Below are 17924 nucleotides of genomic sequence, written 5' to 3'. Positions count from 1 at the left end.
ATAGAGCCATGCTAGCAGCTAGCTGTGGCACGTTTGTTTGTGCTGCTGCAGCCGTATAAACACAGAAACCGAGGGCTCCCGCTGAAGAAACGACGGAAGACGCAGCCCAAGTATGGCTGTATTATATTAACTGAATAAGGGACCACAAAATGGTCCATTACAATGGAGTTGCTCGCCTGGCGCGTATGCCGGAAAAGTTTCTGACTTCCGGGTTTACTTCCGCGTTATGTGGCCCATAGAGCATGCGCGGTAGAGTCACCCCCCATGATGCTTTGGGGCCTCCCATCATGCGATGAGGACGTGCACTTACGTACACATGCTAGGAAAAGAGACTTTTCTGGGGCTTTTCTGGCCGTTAGAAAACTTTTTGACGGATAAAAAGTCCATGACTTAAAAATATAGAAAACAAAGATTAGTAAATAACAGCGGTTACAGCTGGAGGCGTCCTGTGAACAGTTTTACAGGCATCTCTTTTACTATTGTGGTCTATGGGAAAAGTGCTTTTTGGGCCGCTGGGGATTTTTTGTTGTTGCAATACCACGAGTGGCCACTGGGAAAAATCGGCGTGTCTGCTGAGAAGCGGCGCTGGGGTGTGAGCCCAAGGCGTAAGCGATGACATCGTTGATGACATTGTTGATGACATTGTTGATAAGAAGGGCCCGAAAAGCTCGGCGGTGTGGAGGTATTTTGGTTTTTTTTAAGTCCGACACGAAACAGAGTAGCGTGCACTGCGAATTATTATCGAGCGAGTGTTCCGACTTTTACCAACACAGCCCGGAACAAGTGCTAATCTACCCCCGATAACAACAGAACACTGTTGAAATGATACGAAACTGAAGCCTGGGACTGTTACACCTGCTCACCGTATGGAAGCTAAATGCCAAGATTCTCTGAGCATCCATCTTCTTTTTTAATATGTTGGCTGCCTCCACCTTTCCATCTGCAGTGCTTCATCTCTCCTGCAGATCTTTTGGGTTAGATCTAACCCTAACCCTTTGGGAAGACTTGCTTCTTCTTGTTTAACCTACATTGTTTATCGCTTCGCTGTTACTTTCCTTTAGTCTCTCCGCACCAGCAGAGCTGTTCTTTTTTTTTTTATCTAAAACCTTCCCACGTGGTAGTTTTCTCATCATAACTTCAGTTCATAAAAAGTTTCCCTCCTCGGTGCACTTGAATGAACTTCACTTAACTTTTAATGTTCCAAACTGCCTTCAAAACAACACAAAATCTATGGAAACACCTGTCGTTGCTGTTCTATTTGAATGGCATTTCCCCATAATTACCACTCTAGTTTCTCAGGGAGTGTGGTTGCTTTACTTTGGGTTGAAGCAAACATAAAACTCTTTATTTTTCCCCCTTTTAAGTATCCGACGGAAACGAGCCAGGTGTCTATTTTGCATCTTAAATGCATAATTTTGCACAATTGCAGCCGAGCTTGGTTAATTTTTTCTTATGTTTTCTTTTTCATTCCTAAACTTTTCCCATCTTTTTTGACTCTTTTTCAGGATATTCTACGTTTCGCACGACTCCCAGGATCTGAAGATCTTCAGCTATATCGCCAGAGACGGACAGAGCAACGTCTTCCGCTGCAATGTCTTTAAGTCCAAGAAGAAGGTGAGACACAGACGGTCTTTATGTGCCGGGCAGATACGCTCCAGGTGCAGCATTTCTGCATCTGTCCCATCAGCTTCCTCTGGATGATCAGATGTGAATGTTTTATTCTTTCCAGTAAGACATTTTAAGCAGATTAGATTAGCAGTAATTATCTTCTAACATCGGAGGCTTCCTGTCCTTTATAGAACTGATTTTAAACTTTTAATGTTTGTTTTTAAAGCTCTTAACGGCCTCGCCCCATCGTATTTATCTGAGCTTTTAACAGTTCCTTTATCAACAGAAAACAAACACAAAACTCCAACACAACACTAAGGCAACACACAATGACTCAGTTACACTTAAACAGTATCCACATCGGTAAAGACAGTAAAAAAGAAGTTCATAAATGGGTAAAGAAAAGAAGAATGGGTGCACAACAATGTGTCCCGTTGTTATGACCTTCCAAATAATGGAAGATACATTGGGGTCCATGTAATTCAAATAAGGTTTCCAAACCTCATAAAATTGGTTGGAGTTTGAATGTGATGCACAAGTCAAGTATTCCAGAGGCACCAACTCAAACAGCACTTCATGCCGTCCCTCAACATTTGGTTCCTTATTGCTGTAGTCTTTGATTTGTTAACCTCACACCTTTAGCAGGAAGGCCAATATAAGAGACAGTGGGTCCATCCCCAGCTTTAATCCCAGTTCTTTTCAATTTCTGTTAAGACATTAGACCAATATTTCTGCAGCTTATGGCAGGACCAAAGACAGTGAGTTAGAGCAGTGGTTTTCAAAGTGGGGGCCGGCGTTAGAGGGCCCCCAGAAAATTGGAGTGAAGATAAGAAAAAAATAGAAAGAAATTTTTTTAATCATTATAAAAAATTGTCACATTTTTTTAATCAGTATTGTAAAATACTTTTCATTTCGATATGATATAGTAATATATCATATCGAAATGTTATCTGCCATGCTTGTCTTTCTGATTGGCTGCCAGTCAAAACATTGTAGACCTGGCAGTTTGCGCCTGTTCTCAAGCTGCTCTGCTCCTCAAGCTAGCGTGTAGCTAGCTTAGCCAAAATGGACAGATTTTTGACTAGGAAGAGACCGAAAGAACTGGCCGACTAAAATCAGAAAGTATGATGCAGCATACATTAAGTTTGGCTGTACAGCCGTACAGAAAAATGGCCACGATTGCCCGAAATGCGTCCTCTGTCTGGAGGCCCTCTCAAATGAGTGTTCAAAACCTGCGAAACTTCGGCGTCACCTGATACAAAAACATCCGGCAGACTTCTTCAGACGTAAAGAAGAGCAGTTAGTCAGGCTGCATTCACACAGCGAGCTGCTGTCCGTGAATAAAAGAAAGAAAATACGTTCTAAAAGTTGATGTTTCTTTACATATTTTGTAGCATTGTCTGTGGTTTGCAAAGGGGGTCCCCGGCCAGAAGCTAATACTGTTTGGGGGGGCCTTGGCATGGAAAAGTTTGGGAACCCCTGAGTTAGAGTGCCAATTTCTGTTTTACATTTAAGACAGATTGGAGACAAACTAGGGTTGAACTTATGTCTGAGATTAGCGGATATATGCATCCTATGCAAGGATGGCTTTAATACCCAGTAGTATGATGACACTTTTATCTTATTTTATCTTATTTGATTTAGTTGTATTTTATTGCTTTCACTGTTCTTTTATTGTTTTTATTTGTTTTTACTTCTTCTTCTCTTTATTTATTACCTGCTGTAAAGCACTTTGGTACACCGTAAGGGTTGTCTGTAAAGGGCTGTAGAAATAAAATACATTTACATTTACATTCTTGATCGGATGAATAAAGCAGAGTGGCATCTTTGAGCAGCAGCAAAAATATAGAAATGCATTTTATAAGACAGAAACAGTGTAAAACAGAGCGGATCCCAGTAAGCCACAAGCAGGAGTCACTCGTGACCTTTTTGTTTGGAGTGAGGACGCGTCCCGTCTGACACGTGCTGACACATATCAGCTGTCTGTTGGTCATTACATAGACCACAGCTGGTTTTTAACATTTTAACATATAATCCGGCTTGTTATCCTATTGGAAATGCTATCCCCGTGTTCTCCTACAGGCACCGAGGTCGATGTAAAGCATCCTTTGGTCTTTGTTGAGGTGACAGACTTGACATTTAGGAGAAAAACATCGATAAAGTTTACTTTATCTCACGGTTGGTTTTGCGAGACGAAAATTAAACTTGCAGAAGCTGCAGCGATCACAGAGAGTGGCAGATGATGTGTTTTCATGTGGCAGCCCTTTCTGTCTCATCAGACTTTGTCCCTGTGTGACGGAGAAAGTCAAACACTACAGCGTCACATCTCCACGGCCCGTCATTCGAGTCACGTACGGAGCGATCCGTCTTCTCTAGGGATGGGAATCGAGAACCGGTTCTTGTTGAGAACCGGTTCCCACTGTTTCAATTCCTTGGAATCGTTTGACAATTTTGCAAACGATTCCCTTATCGATTCCAGTGGGCGCGATTGACGTCACCACGCAATGTTGCGTGGCGAGTCCAGTGCAGCCAGCAGCCAACAGTATGGCGCAGTACAATTGCTCGAAAGTTTGGTTACACATCCCTAAAAAACACGACAACTGGGCAACTTGCAAAGTGAATATTTCACCAAAGGGAGGAAATACCTAGCCTGGGTGCCAGCCAAACTTAGCCCCGCCCATAAAATTTTTGGTCGGGAAGTTCGGTCTGGCTCTGCTCAGTTGGGGAAATATCTATGCTCGACATCGCGACAGTCGACCCAATCAGATTGCCAGGGCGGGCTTTATACGATGATGGACAGATGATCAACAGGGACATTATCGACTACGTCACTAAAGAGCGCTTGGTTTGAATTTGTTTGAAATAAACATGGCTGCTGCTGGAGAGCTAGGGTGTGTAGATTCTGCCATCGAGTCTGTTCTACAGGATCTCCACATTGCATTCATTTTGAAAGATGAACAGAGGAACGCGATAAAGGCTTTTATCGATAGAAAAGATGTTTTTGCCGTCCTTCCTACAACAAGTGTGTGTCGCTTAATCTACGTCACATACTACGTTGCTCTGATTGGTTGTAGGTCTATCCAATTGAGCGAAGAGGCATTTTTTCTCCTGGTTCGGTTGAAACACGCCTCATACTCAAAACTCTATCCAGCGGTATCAGACTCACATTCTGACTAGAATCGTGAGTATGACGTAGTCAGGTTAGGAAATACTACCAACATGCAATAACTATGAATGAATGTCGCGTTTTCGATCCGCTCCGGACTAACGTTGGTGAATCTCAACCCAGCAGCAGCAGCAACGTTAGCAACATTAGCATGTCCTTGGCTAACACTGCAGGTCACTAACTAACTAACAAACACTGCCTATCATGTTAGCACCATTTGCCTGATTGTAAAAGCTGCTGTTAGTAACGGTTAAGGTTAAATGAATGCCTTCTCAGGCATTACATTTAGATGAAATCATGAGAGACAGAGCCTGACTGGCTCAGAGCCAGAGGCTGGTGGTACTACCCCCAGTTCACCTCTACCTCCAGCTTCTCCTTTCACCAGAGCAGGAAGAGTTCAATTACCCAGGCCATGATAGACCAATGTGGACCTCACCGTTGTTGGGTTTGTAAGGTTATGACTCAGGTTACTTCTAAACTAAACAAAGTTGATGCCAATCGACCGGTTTGTTTCCAAATGAGAATCGATAAAGAACCGAATCGTTAAGCAGAATCGAAAATGGAATTGGAATCGTAAAAATCTTATCAATTCCCATCCCTAGTCTTCTCTGAGCTCACGTTAATGTCGCATTGCGACAGCCTCCAGTAAGGAGATGCAGCAGTTCATCCTGCTTGCACTGAGGCCTGAGGAACATGCTTCAGGCTCTTTTTGGGTTGGATATGTTGAAATGAGCTCAAATGAGTCCGGTGACGCAGTGAGTCTGAAAACCTGCTCCCAATTTTCCACTTTCGCTGCCAATTCGGAGGACTTGATGGTTAAGTACAGGGGTTAGCCGGGTGAAGCTCACACTGCCGCATTATCTCCTGCAGACAGACCGACTTTGAAACATGAGTAAACACGTGCACACACACACACGTGCACACGCATGCACTGACATTCTGAGTCGAAGACAAAATGGAAAGTGTCGCATACCAAAAGTCTCTGGGGCAACCAAAGCCCCGAGGCCGTTCAGCTGTGTGCACACAGCCTCTTCTTATGGTTAACATGATTATGTTTTACAGTTACAACTGGCTGCTTCATTTCTCTGGATTAATATTTCCTTCTCAGTCTGGGACGGTTTCTGTTGAGTTTATTCGATGACTGACAAGCGGGAAGCTCTCTGAAAACATTCTTATTGTTACAAACTGAAATGAAGGAAAACTGTCTGTTCTTGTGGCCTTTATTTGCAGCAGCCTGGTCTTCAGGGAGAGATGTTGCCATTTTACGTTTTCAGAAACAACAACAAAAAAAAAAAAAATTGTGTGATGCATTCATTTCAGACTTATAAATATGAACCTTTTCGTGTTTTGCTGTATCTTTTGCCATCAGGATGGTATTTACCCCCCAGATGCTAACCCGGTGTTTTAGATTAAAAACCATAAACCTGTAAAATTAAAACTTGTTGCATTTCCAAACCTTAAACATGACTCTTTAGCATAAAAGCTGAAAGTTTCCTGCAGGTGGAAGTGCCTTATTAATCCCAAAAAGGGAAAATACTTGAAGAAATGTAAAGTTTGTGAGGATATACTGCTAAACTGAAAAGATTGTTACCATCTCTGCCTGTTATTTGGGTGTGTAAGAGTTTTCTTCAGTTAGAAACCAGGTGAATTAGAGGCAATCAATGCAGCAACAGTTGGAGGCTGAAACACCAGAAACGGCGAAGAGAGACTTAAAGGATTGGCAGCGATAACAGGAAGTCCAAAAGTGGCTCAAATATATGTTTGTCATTATCAGATGAGTCTGATTTTACATTAAACACAATTGTTTGGTCACCGTAAGTCCATCCATCATCTGCCACAATTAGTGGGGTTACATGGCACTGAAAGGATCGGATTGTTGGCTAAATTACAATCAGACTGAGTTATTAAGTGCATGTAGACACCTTAATCTGACTATAAATTGGATCGGATTGGATTCAGACCCGAGATAACTGGGTTGAAAGTCACTCTAAACCTGCTTGTAGACGCTGAAGCTCGTGGTGAATCAGACTTTGCGTTCTGCGCATGCTCCAGATGTTTTCCCGGGGTCGTGACCCGGAAGTCAAAGGAGACGATATTCCTGTTGTTGTCGCCGTCAGAAAGAAACAAACAACGCGATGGAGAATGCTCCGTTGGGCATCGAGTTTGTGCAACAAGCAGCTCATCACAGACCAAATGTAGAGGGACGTAGCTTCATCTGGCTCTGCGTTCTCCATCTTTCTCCAATGCCTGAGTTTGTTGTTGTTGTTGGTGGTGAAGAGGTCAACAGGAAGTGGCTCTATTAGCAACAGTTGGAATGGGTACAGCGCCACCTATCATACCGGGGTATGACACGCTTTGTGCCTCTGATCCCATTCATTCACCGCCATATATCCAAGGAGAATTACCCTCCCTCAACTCATTCTTGTTGTATTTTAGCCAATAATCTGATCCTTTCAGTGCCATGTGACCCCACTGATAGTCTCTCCAACGTGTCCCGGGTCTCCTCCCAGTGGGACGGGCCCTGAACACCTCACCAGGGAGGCGTCCAGGAGGCGTCCTAACTAGATGCCCGATCCACCTCATCTGGTTCTACTCCGAGCCCCTCCCGGATGACCGAGCTTCTCACCCTATCTGTAAGGAAAAGCCCAGACACCCTGCGGAGGAAGCCCAGGAACACATAAGCACATATTCACTGTCCATGCAATAAAAGATGGAAAAGTATTTAAATTCACAGACTCTCAAAAGGACAATAAAAGAAAGGTTCAGTTAACTACCACTTGGGCTCTTTTATTGACACCTTGTGTCATATTTACACGTCCAACAGCAGAGGAAGACGGCTCGCCTCTAAACCGCTAGCTGTGAAAGAAATGTCTGAGCTTTAAATCAGAATGACACCAAGGGCTTCAGTGGGCTAATAGTTCCAACACTCTCTCATTCACCCCTCTGTCCCCCCACCAACACTTTAATGGCAGCTAATTAATGACCCGGCTTCTGTTATGCAGAAGTGAAGTGCAGGTGATGGAGCAGCAAGAGGTCAGTGCTTTTGTGTGATTGTGTGTGGCTGTGCATTTTCCCCCTGATTATAATAAGAGGCAGTTTGAGCTCAGAGCAGAGTCAAAGGGTCAGAACTGCGAGAACAAGGGCTGAGGGCCGAGTTTCTTCACAACTTTGTAGCAGAAAGTAAAGTTTAAGTTTTCTAAGGCATGCAAGCTGAGCAGTTCTATAGATGACAGATGTCAGTGGGGTTACATGACACTGAAAGGATCGGATTATTGGCTAAATTACAATCAGACTGAGTTATTAAGTTCATGTAGACACCTTAATCTGACTATAAACTGGATCGGATCGGATTCAGACCCCGAGATAACTGGGTTGAAAGTCACTCTAAACCTGCTTGTAGACGCTGAAGCACGTGGTGAATCAGTTGGTGGTGAAGAGGTCAACAGGAAGTGGCTCTATTAGCAACAGCTGGAATGGGTACAGCGCCACCTATCATACCGGGGTACGACACGCTTTGTGCCTCTGATCCCATTCATTCACCGCCATATATCCAAGGACAATTACCCTTGCTCAAATAAGCCTTGTTCCCACTCTGCAGTCCGGTACGGGTCGGTTCAGAACGGTTTGCTTATTTCAGTGTTTCCACTACCACCAAAGCGTACCGGTCCCATGGAACCCGTTACCATGGAACCCGTTACCATGTCTGTAGCCCTTCTGCTTGGGGTACCGAGCACACAGGACCGGTTCCAGGCTCTGCTCTCCGGTGTCGGTGAGGAGGCTGTGCAGCGGGAGCTCGATGGCGGTGTGCCAAACCAAAAAGTTTTCCAGCTGATATCTGCAAAAATGTCAGAGAGTGGTTTCAACCGGACCGCGAGCCGGTGTCGCATTAATCTGAAGAAGCTTGGAGGTGGTTCGAAATGATGGATGTTATTTACTATTTGCTGTTATTTGCTATTTACGCTTTGGCACGCACTCCGCCCACCCCTGAGGGTCCCCTTTGTACAGTGGGAGCGCAAAGCTGACCCCAAAGAGACCCGACCCGTACCGTACCGTACCAAACCGACTCGTACCGGACTGCATAGTGGAAACGAGGCTATAAGGAGCATAACCCAACTGTAGCTATAATCGAATTAATCTCACCATGTAGACCCATATAGATCAATGCTTCATTAGCAGGCTTGATCAGAACTTAACAATCTTTTGAAGAGATCCATTTAATCCGAATCAGGTGTGTTGAAGCAGGGAAACACCTAAAACCTGCAGGGCAGCGGCCCTCCAGGACCGGATGTGGGCATCCCTGATGAGCTCGTCATCACTTGGCTGAAGTGTGAAGCAACTGCACTTGCCTCCAACTTGACAAAAGCTCTCTTATAGATTGTTGAATTTAGTAGATTAGAATAAAGACTACACATACTGGTGATCATACTAATAGACAAAGGCAAGGCGATTTGGTTTGTTCAGCCCCTTTCACGCTCTATTGTAGAGAAGAACAGTGTAAACCTTTTACAATGGCAGAAGAGAAATAAGAATTAGAGCCCGAGTTGTGCACCAGGCCCCAATCCGATTCAGCATCCAGGCAGTGTGCCTGGATAAGCCTGGTCCGTGCACGCCCTACCACTCAGCCCACAGGGCCCGAGGAGATCAGCCATCCAGTGATCAGAGTTTTAATTGGACACAAAAACAAGCGTGAAGGCAGGTGGTGGTATCATCCCTTCCTCTGTCCTGTCTTTATACCAACGAGGCATTAATAAGCCAAGCATATTAAAAGATTCATGATGAAAGATGATGTGTGAAACATGGTTATGGTCATTTAAACCGGATAATGGCCGCTCCTGCTGCTGCTGCTGAATGAAAACCTTGCAGCTGGCAGACGTGCTTTGTTATTGTTATAATTAAATTGATAGGCCGCATGTTCCTTGTTTAATTACTTATGCAAATGCACTTAATGCCCACCTGAGTAATCGTAAAGGCTACAAAATGATGATCATTGGTTTAAACAAAACAAGTTTTATGTCTTTGTTTGCTTACTTTACTTTACTGTTAATTTTCTAGTATTTCGAAAGGATTAAAGCTGAGCTGTGTCAGATTGAGGGACTGCAGTGTTATTGTGTTATGAATGGATAAACAGCCCTGAAACCCATCCAGTCTAATCCAGTATGTTTATCTTTATGCATTTAGCAGACGCTTTTATCTTTAACTCAGCCTGCTTTCGACACATGTGACATATTGCCCTCGGGGGTGATTCTGTAGCCCACATACAGAACGATTTGTTTTTCTTTTTAAAGCCTAAATAATCTACAGTTTCAAGTTGTATATTTTAAACTTAACATGATGGTTTAAAGTGGTAACTTTACATGAGCAGTGTTTTAAAATCAATTGACCCTGTTAAAGCCATGAAGCCAAGCAGGGGGGGGGACCAAGCTGTCAACAAAGGATTTCAACTCAATAAGTTTTTTTTGCATAACTTAAAGGGATAGTTCGCCTCTTTTGACATGAAGCTGTGTAACATCCCATATCAGCAACATCATTTCTGAACATCTTCTTACCCCCTGCTGCGTCCTGTGAGCAGAGTTCCAGCCTCGTTTTGGTGTTGATGAAGGTAGTCCGGCTAGTTGGCTGGGGTTTAAAAAATAAAGCGTTTTGCTTCTCAAAACAATATGCGTTCAACAGAGTAATACATTTGCATCACAAAATCGTTCTCCAGGAAAAAGTCAGACCTCACAATCTCTTGGCCCTATTTTCTCTCCCTTCGTATCACTGCCTGCTGCCGACAGCCGCGCCTGTTACGGTGTACTGCTCGGTCTGCACTTCGGTCTGCACGGTCTACACAGCAGGCAGTGATACGAAGGGAGAGAAAATAGGGCCAAGAGATTGTGAGGTCTGACCTTTTCCTGGAGAACGATTTTGTGATGCAAATGTATTACTCTTTTGAACGCATATTGTTTCGAGAAGCAAAACGCTTTATTTTTTAAACCCCAGCCAACTAGCCGGACTACCTTCTTCAACACCAAAACGAGGCTGGAACTCTGCTCACAGGACGCAGCAGGGGGTAAGAAGATGTTCAGAAATGATGTTGCTGATATGGGATGTCATACAGCTTCATGTCAAAAGAGGCGAACTATCCCTTTAACTGGTGCTCAATTAGTTACTTTTGTAATCCCCTATGGGCCCAACAGTTTGCTTACATTACTACTTACATTGTTTGTTTTTAGAAAAAAACACTCTGATTATCTTTTTTTCTTTTGAATTGAAATCATCCGCTCCGTCATGTGCAGCAACCCGTTGCTCTTTAGGACCCTGGGGAGTGACAGTCGTCCCTTTGGTGCGTTCACTTATAATGAAACTCGGGAAACCATGTGACCCCCAAAGTTGAGCACTCCCAGCTCATCCAATCCTTACAATCATGCAAAAAAAGCATGTAACTGCTTTTAACGTGAACAGCAGATTAATCCGACTTCACATGGGGTTCAGAGTAAAAAATCTGACTTGGATCTAGGACATTCTTACATCCGTGTACAACTGGAACGCATCATTAGTTGTAGCTCACAAACGCCGGGCTCTCAATGCACGCTGCAATGTGAATTAGTCAAAGTAACGGGACGTTAATCATTGGTTTTATTGGCGATGTTTGCCGCCTTAAGTACGGACGGGTTGGGGGGGCGGATCGGGCTATCTGTGCCCATGAAGCCATGTATTGAATAAAATTTTAACCATTTAAGGTCAAATTTAAGGTCCTCTAGTGGCATTCAGTGAATCATTCAGTCATCGGTATTCTCTCGCCCACCATGACCCCGTTTAGAGGCTCAGAGGCACTGACCGTGATTGAGAATCTTGACAAAAACCCTCGTCTCCATTGATTAGATTGTATCGGTTCACCCTGATTAATATGCCATCTTTTTTAATAACTTCATCATGGGTCACTCACCCTCAGGCTTTTGCACCAGCCGATCACAGCGCAGGAAATTGTGCTGACCGCATACTCGTAAAACATTCGCAGCATAGTGCCAAATACACTGAAGAACCACAGCCTTTGCAGGAAAAAGAGTTGAGTCTGGCCTTTACTGTCAAGTGCCAAGTGGAATCTCTGCAGCTGATTTTGCGCTGCTGACGACACGCTGCTGGCCTGCAATTGTTGGCAGGATGTGGTCCGTAACACAGATGCCTTCTTCTGATAGAGGATACGGATTAAAAGGTGCTGGAGGATGACACATAGCTGGTGGTACCAGACTGATCTAAAGACATGCTTTAGGTCATTAGCCGCTTTCGGACTGTAGGAACCTTTGGCAGTTCTAATAACCTTTTAATCCGCGGGGCCGTTTTCTCCCGTGTTCGGACATACAGGAACTCGGGGCTTTCTCCCTTAGTTCCTATAACTATTTAGCTCCTTCTCCGAGGTCGGGTCTTTTCATAGTTCTTATAGAACGAATCTAACGGAGGTGTTTGGTGGTCGGTAGCTACGCCCCATGTCATGCTGTCACGGCTGAAATGTTTCCTCATACGACACAGACACAACCGGCGGATGTTTAATAAGTTAAACTTACACTGGTCTCATTTGTCTTTGGCACTCTGCTCTCCTTTCTTCCTTCATGAAATGAAAAAGTATCGTCTCCTGACTCTCTCTGTGAGCTTTTCCAGCCTCGATATTAGACGCCTGATGTGATCGTCCATGATTGATATCACCATCATGCAGACCATGAACACGGTGGCCTCCCCGCTCTCCATATTAGCTTCTTGGTGGTGTTTTTTCTTCTCTCCTTACTTTTACCGGGTTTTGTTTTGTTGTTGAATGTGGCACTTAACGTAACACATCACTGACGCAGACGGCTGCGCGCGGCGCATCAGTCCCTATCACAGACATCCCAAGTTCCAAAAACTAATTTCAGGGAGATGAACCCCCCCCCCCTCTGGACGCTCGTTGAACAGAGCGTCGCTTTGGACAGATACGCACAGGTTTCACAAGCAACCTCTCCCCACACCTCTCTCTCTCGTGCCTGCGCAGTCGAAACGCGCATGGTGCACGAGTTATTTTATTGCCTGCACGCTCTCACTCGCATTGAAAAAAAAAAAAAAAAAAAACTCCCTCATAGTCTAAAATACGGGATATTTAATCCGACTCGCGGGCATCCGTGATTAACTATCAATATCAGGGAGACTCCCGGACCTTCTGAGAGACTTGGGATGTCTGCTATCAGGTCCCGTCTCATGTGCGAATGCAGACTGAAACAGAAGGACAGTTATCAGAACGAAATTTGAGTAGGACAGTTCTGATAACTGCGTTCTTAGAACGGCTCTGTCCGAAAGCGGCTAATGGCTCTGTTGATGTTCACGTCTGCTGTATAGCTGCTGGCAGAGATGGGGACTCGAGTCACTGTGACTTGGACTCGAGTCACTGTTTTGGTGACTTGTGACTTGACTTGACAAAAAATAAAAGACTTTAGACTCGACTCGGACTTGGAAGTTAAAGACTCGGGACTTGATTTGACTTGAGGCTGAGATGGTGTCATGATTGGATCCCTACCCTGTCACTCAGCCATGCCCTCTCTACATACCTTAGTGTTTATTGGAGAGAATAAACTCATATCAGATATGCATCAATATGTCAGCGGGAGGGGGACCGAGAGTCGTTGTCTTCGGCTTTCGTAATCACCATTTTGACGGCAAAAGACGAACAGCACAGTGCAAGACATGCGGCATCAACATCTCAGACAGCCAGACGACAACTTCCAACTTTGTTCGTCATTTAAAGATCCGTTCTGACCAGTAAGTGCTGTCAAATTAGCTAATATTATCCTGTTAGCCTAGTCGGTAGTTAGCTAACGTTAGCTTGATATGATACGGGGTGGACAGGTTGAACACATTGGCCAATGATGTTTACTGACAGTTACTTATATCTTTGTGTTTTCACTTTATTAAGATCAGATTCTGCAGGTAAAATTGCAATAATAAGGTGACTTTGACTTGACTTGACTTGACCAAGACAAAATTACTTGAGACTTACTTGAGACTTGCACATGTGTGACTTGGTCCCATCTCTGGCTGCTGGTAAGGTGACCCAAGGCCTGCCTGTTTGTGTATTTATCCCAGAAGTCATGAATACGTCTCCTCAAACGGCCTCCTTGCAGGTGGCATGTTGACAGAGTACTACCCTGTACATGGGAGGAAGGTGTGCGAGGCTGAGATCTGATATCATCTGGGGAAGGTACTCATGTTGGTCCCACTACTGTTTGGTTAAGATGCTGTGAATGAATAGCCTTGTTAACTCGATTCTTTCATTGGAAGCCCAAGAACAAGCCGGAGAAATCTCAAGATAAACAAAGTATTTATTGGTGGTCACAAGTGAAGTATAGCAGCGCAGGACATCCGTCAGACCGAGCCCCGACTTCCGGAAACATTTCATATTTATATGAACCTTTATTTCACAGAGTATAATTGGACATGAGCAGGTTAAACACTGTCTTTGTCGTGTTCTTTGGATAAGACAAACAACGTGTGTGAATGTTGTTTTAAGCGTGCATCTGCTTTCCCAGACCAATTGTTTAGTCTCGCTATGCTATCTTAGAGTCTTAGAATAGAATAGAATAGAAAAATACTATTCTATTACTACTATTCTTGGACCATTTAAGGTCATATATTGTGTAGTATGAGCAGAGTGGAAAAGTACAAACTAGCAACATGGATTATTTAATATGCATTCATAATGTCTAAGAAGAAAGCCAATTTTAACAGCCTCTATGCACTTTTTTCTTCTCTTCTCCGACTAGTGCACCTCCACTGTTCTTTTGCAGCAGTGGGAGGCTTAAGATTGAGAGGTCTTTGCCTCCATCCGCAGTACAAATCAGTGTCCTGGTGTGATGCATTGACGATGAGATTTGCTGGGATGTAAACACGCTCAGAAGTCAATACGCTCCCTGGTTTATCGGTCCGTTTGTACTTTTTCTGCTGTGTTTACAGCCCAACTGTTTTACGATTCATATCTAGACTTTTTCTTTTTGAGAGGAAATACCCAAAAGCACTCAAATCCACCATTGATTTTGGCCTCTGAGAGGTCATCCGTCTCAGCTGAGGAGGAGCTTCTGTCTGCTGCAGGATTCATGTATGTGTGGGCGTCACTTTCTGCTTTCAGCTTACTCACTCGTCTATGAAACTCTACCTCAAAGAAATATATGGCAACAATAGAAGAAGAACAGCGTGTTTTTCCGTGCAGGATAAAGTCTGGACAGAGTAAGGCCTTCGTGTTACTTTGAGTTCTCAGGTTACCTCACCGGTATGCCTGGCCTCTGCGGGAGGGAGCAGAGGCATCCAGAGGGGCCCCTTTATCACCACCTTCCTCAGAACCAGAGGGGCCCCTTTATCACCACCTTCCTCAGAACCAGAGGGGAGCTTGAAGTGCTGTCAAGGTCGTCTGTTTGGCAGGAATTTGATTAAATGATACAGACGTTTAAACGGATCCGAAAGAAAATGCAAAGCCAGTGAAAGAAGAATGAAAGAATGGATGCTATTTCACAACTACATGCACACCGATGAGCCCGTTTACTCCAGCTTTAAAGGGATAGTTCGCCTCTTTTGACATGAAGCTGTGTGACATCCCATATTAGCAACATCATTTATGAACATCTTCTTACCCCCTGCTGCGTCCTGTGAGCAGAGTTCCAGCCTCGTTTTGGTGTTGATGAAGGTAGTCCGGCTAGTTGGCTGGGGTTTAAAAAATAAAGCGTTTTGCTTCTCAAAACAATATGCGTGCAACAGAGTAATACATTTGCATCACAAAATGGTTCTCCAGGAAAAAGTCAGACCTCACATTCGCTTGGCCCTATTTTTGCCTCCCTTCATATCAGTGCGTTCACCCACCTAGCGATAGCCGCACCTGTTACGGTGTTTACTGCTCGGTCTGCACGGTTTACATTGGTTTACGCTTTATTTTCGGGACCCTAGCAAAGTAGCCGGACTACCTTCGTTAACGCCAAAACGAGGCTGGAACTCTGCTCACAGGACGCAGCAGGGGGTAAGAAGATGTTCAGAAATGATGTTGCTAATATGGGAAGTCATACAGCTTCATGTCAGAAGAGGCGAACTATCCCTTTAACTGGTCTGACAGTGTTTATCCCAGCCAACTCGCACACCCACAGGATGATGTTGTTTTTCTCTAATGGGATTTCTCACTAATGTTTTCATTAATGTTCCGGAGTTTGATGAACGCCAGGCCGAGCTGTGCCCGGATCGTTAGTTTTCTGGGAAATGTTTTCTTAAAATGCTCCAACATTTATTCAGGTTAACGTTTTAATATAATAGCTTCCGCGGTCCTGAAATCACTTCTTCAAGATGTATTTGTTCACGTTAGTTTAGGATGAATGGGATGAAACACAAGATTAGAGAAGATTAATAAATCAGCTCATCATCACGCCAGAGAAATGCAGTGAAAGCTTTAATTTAGAGCTGATTCCCCAGCCTTTCTGTTTGTTTGCCCTGCTTTGTCCCAGATTGCATTATATCCCCTTTAGTCCCTTCTCTTAGCTTGTGCCAAGACTTCCACGGGTGCAGGAAAATCACCACTGAATCACTGTGGGTAATCCGGGATAAATAATGCATCACGCTTTTAGTGAGCCCCTGTCTGATAGCTGCTGAGATGGAACCCTCTGCTGCAGGGATCCAGTTCGCTGGAAGCCTGATGAATAGAGAAGAGAGAGATAGAAAACCTGAGATAAAGAGACGGTACACTTATTCAATCCAACTGACTGGAGGGAAACGTTATGGAGAGGAAGATAAAGACAGACAGAAATGGTGACAGTTATCCAACAAAAACCAAAACACATCTTGGCAGCTTTGGATTTGAGTGACGCATCACTTAGTGGACCCGTCAGCTGCCAGAACTGGAGCTCAGCCGGGGAATTGGCTCAGTGAAAAAATGTTTAGATTCAGGACAGCTGTCTTTATAAAAGATGAAGACTGTGCCGGAAGGGACTATCTATTCAGCAAATGTGTAAGCAACGCAGTTAAGGGGCCATCGAGCCTTTCTCCAATGCCAGGTTTCCGCTGCTGTTTTTGAAAAGTTGCACGGAAATGGTTCAATTAAGAAATTAAACAAAAATAACTTCTAATAACTATCTGGATTGTTTTTGACAACTTTACAAACTGCATCTGACAATGACATGACATAAGCCAGCAAACTATAAACTAAGGGGTATTTCTACCCCTACCCAAACCAGGGTTTGAATCCCCACCCCGCTATGACTGGTGTGCAGTTGGTGAGAGGCTGGGGTAGCTTGTGGTTATGGAAAGAAAAGATGGTTGTTTTGGTGTGAGGAGCAGTGATGGCTGGCATTAGGGGAGTGACTCTGGGACGCCAGTGATCACTCTCTAGCCTCCTGGAGGTGTCGTGGGCCCAACTAGACGAAACACTGATGAAAGGAGGTTCCCACCTGATGACCCCAATGACATGTTGGTCAGCACTGCTCACTGGTCTATATCAGGGATTATAGGGATCAGGATGTTCTCCATTAGGTACTGAGCCAGTATTAGAAGTTAATTGTTGAATTTAGAGAATTATTCACTGAGTCTGGTCCATTTTTTTTTTGTAGTTTCTTGTGTTTTTCTTTTTAATTCATCATCAGGATACATGAAATACATAAATGCAATGTGATTAAAAGCTTTGATAACTATTGATCAACTGCCTTTGTGATATATTAACTTTTAAAGATACTTTATGGACAGCCTTACTTTCCTTTCAAATTACTTACCAAAAGCCATCACACCATTTCTATTAAAAAAAAGATAAGAATTAGTCTATGTGGATGATTGGCCCCAGGTACCAATGACATAAAATCCCTAAAGTCTAGTTGACATGACTGACTCATTGGCTTAAATGCTTATCAAACACTGGAGATGTTGCAGACTTAAAGTGATACTCCGGAGTAGATTCAACCTGGGGTCATTTGAACCGTGATATCCAGCCAAGTAGCCCACCCGCAGTTTTTTCCATATTGGCTGAACATCAGCTGAGTTACCCCGAATAGCTTAGTACAAGGGTTAATGGATCCTGGTCCGTATCTCCAAAATTACCACACTAAAATCACATGCCATGACACCAAACTTCTACAGCAGTACAAATATGGTCTGTACTCACAAAGCGATGCATTTGGAAGTTTGAAAATAG

The 17924-nt window shown here is 43.9% G+C and overlaps 1 protein-coding gene across 2 annotated transcripts in view; it reads left to right on the top strand.

The window, feature by feature from the left end:
* LOC142400811 (carboxyl-terminal PDZ ligand of neuronal nitric oxide synthase protein-like) overlaps positions 1-17924 on the top strand; it is a 236963-nt gene that overhangs the window by 111117 nt on the left and 107922 nt on the right. For both annotated transcript variants that reach the window (XM_075486033.1, XM_075486034.1), the window contains exon 5: positions 1506-1614. In XM_075486033.1, the coding sequence (XP_075342148.1) occupies positions 1506-1614 (109 nt within the window). The remainder of the gene's footprint in view (positions 1-1505; positions 1615-17924) is intronic.

The sequence above is a fragment of the Odontesthes bonariensis genome, chromosome 15 (genome assembly GCF_027942865.1).
Source record: "Odontesthes bonariensis isolate fOdoBon6 chromosome 15, fOdoBon6.hap1, whole genome shotgun sequence".
Taxonomy (NCBI): Eukaryota; Metazoa; Chordata; class Actinopteri; order Atheriniformes; family Atherinopsidae; genus Odontesthes; species Odontesthes bonariensis.
This window is presented reverse-complemented; position numbering and strand designations above follow the sequence as displayed.